The 9265-nt window shown below is 38.5% G+C and overlaps 1 protein-coding gene across 1 annotated transcript in view; it reads left to right on the forward strand.

Moving 5' to 3' along the window:
• The first annotated feature begins 6469 nt into the window (after nucleotides 1-6469).
• Nucleotides 6470-9265, forward strand: part of LOC136842916 (uncharacterized) — a 27840-nt gene continuing 25044 nt past the window's right edge. Inside the window, exon 1 of the mRNA XM_067110867.1 lies at nucleotides 6470-6541. Coding sequence (XP_066966968.1) covers nucleotides 6527-6541 — 15 coding nt within the window. The 5' untranslated portion in view covers nucleotides 6470-6526. The remainder of the gene's footprint in view (nucleotides 6542-9265) is intronic.

A 9265-nucleotide genomic window follows, 5' to 3' on the forward strand; every position in this document is an offset into this window, starting at 1 on the left:
GTATCTCTGTCTTGTTGTGTCCAACATAGCTCTTCTCTCTCTCTCTCTCTCTCTCTCTCTCTCTTCCCATGTATCTCTATCTCGTTGCGCCCAACATAGTTCTCTCTCTCTCTCTCTCTCTCTCTCTCTCATGTATCTCTATCTCGTTGTGTCCAACATAGTTGTCTCTCTCTCTCTCTCTCTCTCTCTCTCTCTCTCTCTCTCTCTCTCTCTCTCAGGGTCTCACACAAACGATCACTCGTGATGTATTTTCAATAATGACATGTCATTAGCAAGACAGGAAATAATTATTTTTTATGATCATTAAAAAAATAGCAAATACCGCCACTGTTTAAGCTTAATGAAAACTTTTATCGATTTGTTTATTTTTTTTTTATTTTCTGATAACTGATCTCTTCTTCCTGTATTTCTTATTATCTATTTATTTGTTAATTTAGTAATGTATTTTCTTTTCTTTTCCAGTATCTGATCTCTTCTCTCTGCATTTCCTATTAATTTCTGTAACTTCTTTCAAATGGACATCATCTTCTTTGGAAGCTGGGAATTCAAGTCAGTGGCCCCTTTGGTGGGCTTGTTCCGTATGAATATGGGTTTATCTTCTGAATAATAATAATAATAATAATAATAATAATAATAATAATAATAATAATAATAATAATAATAATAATAATATTGAGAGCGTTAGACCTGGCTGAACTGTAATGTGAATATCTAACAAGTAAAAAATGCGCCGAAGTTTCTTCGGCGCAATCGAGTTTTCTGTACAGTGTATAATCAAGGCCACCGAAAATAAATCTATCTTTCGGTGGTCTCGGTATATTGCTGTATGAGCCGCGGCCTATGAATCTTTAACCACGGCCCGGTGGTGGCCTGTCGTATATCGCTGCCAGACGCATGATCCATGACTAACTTTAATCTTAATTTAAATAATATAAAAACTACTGAGGAGGCTAGAGGGCTGCAATTTGGTGTGCTTGATGACTGGAGGGTGAATGATCAACATGCCAATTTGCAGCCCTCTAACCTCAGCAATTTTCAAGATCTGAGGGCGGACAGAATAAAGTGCGGACGGGCAGACAAAGCCGGCACAATGGTTTTCTTTTACAGAAAACTAAGAAGACTGGATCTTAATCTTTAACCTCGATCCAGAGAAATCCAGTATTGGTCGAGAACTAATTTAGGAACTCATTAATCACAGTGATTAGGTTCATTAAGAGTCGATACGGAAAAGATAATTAGCTCAATTCTAGTGACAATCAACGATGGAACAGCTACGCAAATTGATTGAAAGTTCATGTTTCTTCAGTTTGAAATAATTCTTTCAGGAAAGACAAATAGTTTGTTATATTTCTAGCACCAGGTTTTAATTCATTATTCAGTTACGGGCTTGATGGCGCGCGCTACGCTGTGCTGGAACCCGGCGCTGCCTGTCATTTCACCCCTACCCTCCCAATTCCCTTCCTACCCCGCCCCCAACTGGGGTGGACAAACAGGTTTGCGAGAGGAGGGTGGATGTGTCATGTCTCCCCTACCCTCTCAAACCCCTACCTAGGACACCCCCACCCAGGGTGGACAAAGAGGTTTGCGAGAGGAAGGTGGATGTGACATGTCTTCCCTGCCCACCAAATCCCCTACCTATACTACCCCCACCCGGGACGGACAAACAGGTTTGCGAGAGGAGGGTGGATGTGTCATGTCTCCCCAACCCTCTCGATCCCCTACCTACCCCGTCCCAACCCAGGGCGGACAAACAGGAAAATTCCACTCGGATTTTATTATTATAGACTGTTCCGTAACAGAAAGGAATGAAACATTCTTCACAACTTAGAAGAATGTCGTTCTCTTGCATCAGGTTGAAATACTGTTTATTTATTTATTTATTTATTTATCACCTTTTCCTATAACTTGTATCTCTCTCTCTCTCTCTCTCTCTCTCTCTCTCTCTCTCTCTCTCTCTCTCTCTCTCTCTCTCTCATATGCATATATTTTTTTATCACCTTTCCCTAAAACTTGTGTTTCCATCATATTTATTTATTTATCACCTTTTCCTATAACGTTTCTCTATCTCACGTTTATCGATTTATCACCTCTTCCTATAACTTGTCTCTTTCAAGAGAGAAAGAAAGAAAAATACATTCTAGCTAATTACAATGAGAACTTCATAATATTCTGTAAACAATTTTAGATCCGTATAACATCTGCTAATATGAAACGTTGAGTTTGCGTATCAACTTTTATAGTAACTGAATGTGCATGTATATGTATATATATATATATATATATATATATATATATATATATATATATATATATATATATATATATATATATATATAGGTGTGTGTATGTATGTATGCATGTATGTGTGTATGTGTGTATGTGTGTATGTATGTATGTACGTACGTGTTGGTGGAAGCTGAAAATACTGTAAGTTCCCCAAGAATTTCTCAGTCTAAGTTCTGGTACTTACTTCTGGTCGTTGCAGTTGCATAAAAGGGGAGACGATTTCACTTTCAGTTTTGCTGATTCCATTCACACATTCCATCCACAGGCGTAGTTATTCGAGAGAGAGAGAGAGAGAGAGAGAGAGAGAGAGAGAGAGAGAGAGCGAGAGAGAGAGAGAGGGGGGGGAGAGCAGGAGAGAGAGAGGGGGCAAAAAACCAAGAGGAATTAAACTGTAAATATTTACGAGTACACACAAAATATTGCTTTAAAAACCAAAATTAAAGTTGGTTTCAGAGAAAACTCGTCTTAGAAACGATTTTAGGATTATAGCTTACGTGTAAGTTCCGGGCTTAAGTCAAAAAAAAAAAAAAAAAAACAAGTAAAAAATGCGCCGAAGTTTCTTCGGCGCAATCGAGTTTTCTGTACAGCAGCTATAACGTATAGTCAAGGCCACCGAAAATAGATCTATCTTTCGATGGTCTCGGTATGATGCTGTATGAGCCGCGGTCCGTGAAACTTTAACCACGGTCCGGTGTAGTGGCCTATCCTATATCGTTGCCAGAAGCACGATTATGGCTAACTTTAACCTTATAAATAAAATAAAAACTCTTGAGGCTAGAGGGCTGGAATTTGGCATGTTTGATGATTGGAGGGTGGATGATCAACATACCAATTTGCAGCCCTCTAGCCTCAGTAGTTTTTAAGATCTGAGGGCGGACAGAAAAAGTGCTGATGGACAGACAAAGCCATCTCATTAGTTTTCTTTTACAGAAAACTAATAAAAAGTGTAACTTGTTTCATCTTTACTAAATCCTGAATCCGGCCAAGTCATATGATTGTCCAAATACTGAAGTGGTTAGGTTGGAATATTTTGGGGTTTGTCAGACGATATGTGAGTTAATATTAATTTGACAGCCAACTTTATCGTTGATCTTTTAAAAGCAATATTTTGCGTATATTGGTTCAGATTGATAGCTTTATTCTCTCGGTTTTAGGTCGTCTCTCTCTCTCTCTCTCTCTCTCTCTCTCTCTCTCTCTCAACGTACATACGTGTTCATTTTGCCACCAGAGTGACGGAAGTTGATTTGATGCAATATATTTCAGAATCCAGTCCATCTCTCTCTCTCTCTCTCTCTCTCTCTCTCTCTCTCTCTCTCTCTCTCTCTCTCTCTTAACGTACATACGTGTTTATTTTGCGACCAGATTGACGGTAGTTGATTTGTTGCAATATATTTCGGAATCCAATCCATCTCTCTCTCTCTCTCTCTCTCTCTCTCTCTCTCTCTCTCTCTCTCTCTCTCTCTCTCTCTCTATATATATATATATATATATATATATATATATATATATATATATATATATATATATATATATATATATATATATATATACAATATATATATATATATACACACACACATATATATATATATATATATATTACACACATACACAAACAAACACACAAACACAGACACACAAACACAGACCTCCAAAGTCATCCCGTCCACATGCACTGAAATGCCTCCTCTCCTGCATTCCACCTTCAATGCCCCGGCCTGGCAAATGGGTCACTTTTTTTCCTCCCCTCCCCTCCCCTCTCCCCCCATCCCTAACCCCCTCCCCTACCCCCGTGCAGCGAATGAAAGTGCTTAGCAACAACGAGGACTTCAAGGGCCAGCAGAAGAAGAAGAAGAAGAAGGAACCTGTGAGGCGGCGGTGGACTTCGGGGACAAACATTGGAAAAGGGTTATGCAACGATCTGAATTCAAGGTCTTGCAAGAAATGGGTGGGGGCTTGGGGATGGGGGTGTGCCGTTGCAATGATCCATCTTAAGGGGTGAGGGGGGGGGGCGGGAACCGTTGCAACAACGATCCATCTGTTGTTGTGGTCAGTTTGCTATTGACCTTCTTCTGTAGCAACAAATATAGAGAGAGAAAAAAGTAGATGGACCGAAGGCCGCGTGTTTCCTTCTTCAGTGGTTTTCTTGGTTTGACAGGATTTGGACGAATTTTTGGCCGGTTGCTTTTTCATCTGCGGCGAATTTTTGGCCGGCTGTTTTACTCTTCGGCGAATTTTTGGGCAATTTTCACCATTTGTTTTCCTTCCGCGACGAATTTTGGGCAATTTTTTCTATCCTCGACGAATTTTGGGAGGTTATTTTCCATCCTGGACTAATTTTGGGTGTTCGTTTTCCATCTTGGACGAATTTTGGGCGTTCGTTTTCCATCTTGGACGAATTTTGGTCAATTTTGAGCCGTTATCTTCCATCTTCGATGAGTTTTAGGTGGTTATCCTCCATCTTCGACGAATTTTGGACTGTTATTTTCCATCTTCGACGAATTTTGGACTGTTATTTTCCATCTTCGACGAATTTTGGACTGTTATTTTCCATCTTCGACGAATTTTGGACTGTTATTTCCCATCTTCGACGAATTTTGGACTGTTATTTTCCATCTTCGATGTTGAATTTTGCGACGGTTATTTTGGACTGTTATCTCTTCGACGAATTTTGGACTGTTATTTTCCATCTTGGACGAATATTGACCGGTTATTTCCCATCTTCGACGAATTTTGGACTGTTATTTTCCATCATAGACGAATGTTGGCCGGTTATTTCCCATCTTCGACGAATTTTGGACTGTTATTTTCCATCTTAGACGAATTTTGGCCGGTTATTTCCCATCTTAGACGAATTTTGGACTGTTATTTGCCATCTTGGACGAATGTTGGCCGGTTATTTCCCATCTTCGACGAATTTTGGACTGTTATTTTATTTCCCATCTGCGATTTTCCATCTTGGACGAATGTTGGCCGGTTATTATCCATCTTCGATGAATTTGGACTGTTATTTCCATCATAGACGATTTGGCCGAATATTTAAAGAAAGAAGGATGAGATTAATTTCCATCTTCGACGAAAAGGCCGGATTTATCTTCGACAATTTTGGACTGTTATTTTTCCATCTTGGAATTGAAGATTTCCCATCTTCGACGAATTTTGAAGAATTTTCCATCTTGGAAGAATGTTGAATCTTCGACGAATTTTGAAGAAGAATCTTCGAAGAAGAAAAGTTGTTATTTTCCATCTTCGAAGAAGAAGTTAAGAAGAAGAATCTGCGAAGAAGAAAAGCCATCTCAGAAGAAGAAGAAGAAGAATGAATAAAAGAAGAAGAAGAATAAATGGGTGTCACATTAAAACAAATTTAAGACAGTCACAGTAGAAGAAGAAGAAGAAGAAGAAGAAGAAGAAGAAGAAGAAGAAGAAGGAAAAGCCACATTAAAACAAATGAAGACAGTCACAGAAGAAGAAGAAGAAGAAGAAGAAGAAGAAGAAGAAGAAGAAGAAGGAAAAGAAGACATTAAAAAGGAAATGAAGACAGTTAAAAACAGAAGAAGAAGAAGAAGAAGAAGAAGAAGAAGAAGAAGAAGAAGAAGAAGAAGAAGAAGGAAAAGCCACATTAAAACAAATGAAGACAGTCACAGAAGAAGAAGAAGAATAAGAAGAAGAATAAGAAGGAAAAGCCACATTAAAACAAATGAAGAAATAGTCACAGAAGAAGAAGAAGAAGAAGAAGAAGAAGAAGAAGAAGAAGAAGAAGAAGAAGAAGCAGTCAAAACACCACATCAAAGCAAAACATCACCTCTCAGGACATAACAAAATCTCATAGTTTCCAATTCCAAGAAAAACCAAACACCTAGCGGACCGAATAGTAGCACGCAGCAAATAGTAGCAAGTAGCAGTTACTGTAGCAATCATGGCGGCGGAGGAGTAGCCGCGCCAACCTTTGAACGAAAAGATACGCGCGCTTGCCTGCCGACTGCCGCCTGCCGCGCCCTCCGGAAACAGACGAAAGTGAAAATTCAAGTACGAGTCCCGTTGGTCATCGGTCACCTCTCCACGATACCACCCCCGCCTCTTCCCTCCCCCTTCCCCTTTTCCTCCCTCCGCCTCCGCCTCCGAGGAAACGATGCCCTTCGAACGCGCGCGAACGCGCGCACGCCGTTCACCCAACAGTTCTTTTAAAAACCCCAATGTTCCAAAGTTCACGTAGTCCCACGTCTCTGCTCGTACAGTCACCATGGGCGCTCTGCAAGTAAGGAGAGAGAGAGAGAGAGAGAGAGAGAGAGAGAGAGAGAAAGAAAGATAGAGACCTTTTGGCTGTATGGAATGCTGGAGATATATATATATATATATATATATATATATATATATATATATATATATATATATATATATATATATATAACAACAAAAAGCAAATCTTCTGACAGTGTTTCACGAATGGAGTGTACTGTTTATCCCTTCTGTTAATTTGCGTTCCTTGAATTGTGTTCTAACCCAGTGCTTTTTTTTTTTAATCAGTTCCTTCTCTTCTAATGCTATAAGTGATTCCTTTGGACGTTTTGGATGTTACATGTTCGCTCATGGATATTCTAGTGTGTGTGTGTGTTCGTGTGTGTTTGGTTTTTTTGGTTTTTTGTTTTTGCTAATATCTTCTTAAAGCCTCTCATTGTTGCGATATGAGTAATCTACTAACATCTTTTATCTCTTGTACTAACTTAATTTTAAATCAGTTTTGTTCAGTCTTGTGGAAAGAAGTAGAGTTAAGGATAATATATATGTATATATATATATATATATATATATATATATATATATATATATATATATATATACACATATATATGTAATATATATGTAATATATATAATATTATATATATATATATATATATATATATATATATATATATATATATATATATATATATATATATATATATATGACTGCATGCTCCAAAGTTCATGATACTTATTTAACCAGCAACGCTCCCTGGATTCGAATCCAGCGAAGAAGTGACAGACAATTTAAGGCATGCGTTGAATCCCGCTGTGACTGTGTTAAATGGAACAGTGAATTATGCAGCTGTGGTGGTAGTGGTGGCCACACCCAGGCTGGAGTAGGGCTGAGGCTAGCAACCTCACTCCCAAAATAAGGAGAGAAGGAGTGTGACTGAATCTGTCAACAAAAGTGCAGTTGTGATGGTAAATGGAAGACATTGTTGATTCGTATAGGTGTCTGTGAGACGTGAGAGATACTTCTAGGATTATTAGAGGAGAGGCGATTCGTAGAATAGGGTAAGGCAAGGAAGACAGCAGGCGCCATGCAAAGGATCTGAAGTGGATTGTAGTGTTTATAGAAGCTCAAATTGGGATGTATGATAGGATTGGTGAGCCAACTCCCCTTTTATGGAAGTTAAGATGGGGATATTGAATATGCTTTTATGATAAAGGTTGGACATGTTGAGGTGATCTGCGTATATATAGTATATGCAATTCACTTCAGCATATGTATATAATGTTGAGTGAGCAGGAGTGAAAGGGTTATATGGAAGTGGTAAAAAATTTTGCAGAATTGAAAAGATTGACTGGAGACCACGTAGATGATCTGATCATGGGAAGAGAATGGAGGATAATAGGTTGTTGAAATGGGAATATTACTATGAAAGGAAGACCTAGAAAATGCTGAATTGATACCAGGGGATCGGTAGCAAATAGGTAGGGTCTTAGTATCTAGTAAGCGAGATAGTGTAAGCAGGATAGTGGTAAATGGTATTGTATGTGTATGAGTGTGTGTGTATGTGTGAGAGGGTTTGATGTGCTGCAAGTGAACTTTGTGTATTGTTTATAGGTGTATGAAGTGGCTGATATTGTGGAAGTTTTCTGCACAAGGATTCATCCATATTTCAGCAGTTTGAGATTGAATATGACAATGATCATTGACTAGTTTTATGGCCACACCTTTGGAATATTTGGGTGAGTGTTGAGAAATATATATATATATATATATATATATATATATATATATATATATATATATATATATATATATATATATATATATATATATATATATATATATATATATTTCCCTAGAGACTAAACACATTCAACATATGGTCACTTGCCCGGTGCCCCTCTCCACCCAAGCTAGGACCAGGAGGAATCAGGCAGTGGCTGCTGGTGGCTCAGCAGTTACACTTATAGGAACTGTAAGACCACCAGTTTCCCGTCCATAGAGAGGAAAAGTCTCGTTTCCTTTCAAAGCTATCGAGCCACAAGCTGTGCATGAACTAGCGACCACTGGAATGTGAATTCCAGGCAAACCCGCTAAGCTACCACGATTCCGGGAATGAAAACAATCTTTGTGATTCCTAGACTACTTAAAATTCCAGAGACCCTGGTTATTAGAATTATTGTCTAATGAATGACAAGCAGATAAATATGCTGAGATTAAGACCTGTAGCCTAACCCTTGGTATTTCTCAGTCAACAACGGCCCAAACTCACCCTAGGCCTCCTGTCTTGGAGGTGGCCTCCGCTCCTAGGGAGGAGTCAGCCTAATATGGGGTATAATTGCGCGCTTGCGCACTTGTTTGTCAACTTCTTTGTGTCAAACCTACTCGGGGAGATATTTTCCTTGCGCAGTGAGCGAGTTTTTCGACTGCAAGAATTCGGAGTGATTTGGAAGGGGGAATTAGGACGGTTTTCAAAAAGTTTAAGAACGGTTTCAGGAAAATCCCTGGCGTTATTGAGAAGGAAATATTTTTAAGAAAAATATTCTTAAGAAAGAAGTATTATCAAAAAAGGAATATTCTTAAGAACACGATTCTTAAGGAATAATATTCTTAAGAAAGAAATATTCTTAAGGAAAATATTCATACGAAAGATATATTCTTAAGAAAGAAATATTCTTCAGGAAAATATTCTTAGTAAAAATAGTCTTAAGGAAAAATATCTTAAGAGAAACATTCGCAA

Source organism: Macrobrachium rosenbergii, chromosome 10 (assembly GCF_040412425.1).
Source record: "Macrobrachium rosenbergii isolate ZJJX-2024 chromosome 10, ASM4041242v1, whole genome shotgun sequence".
In the NCBI taxonomy this organism is placed as follows: Eukaryota; Metazoa; Arthropoda; class Malacostraca; order Decapoda; family Palaemonidae; genus Macrobrachium; species Macrobrachium rosenbergii.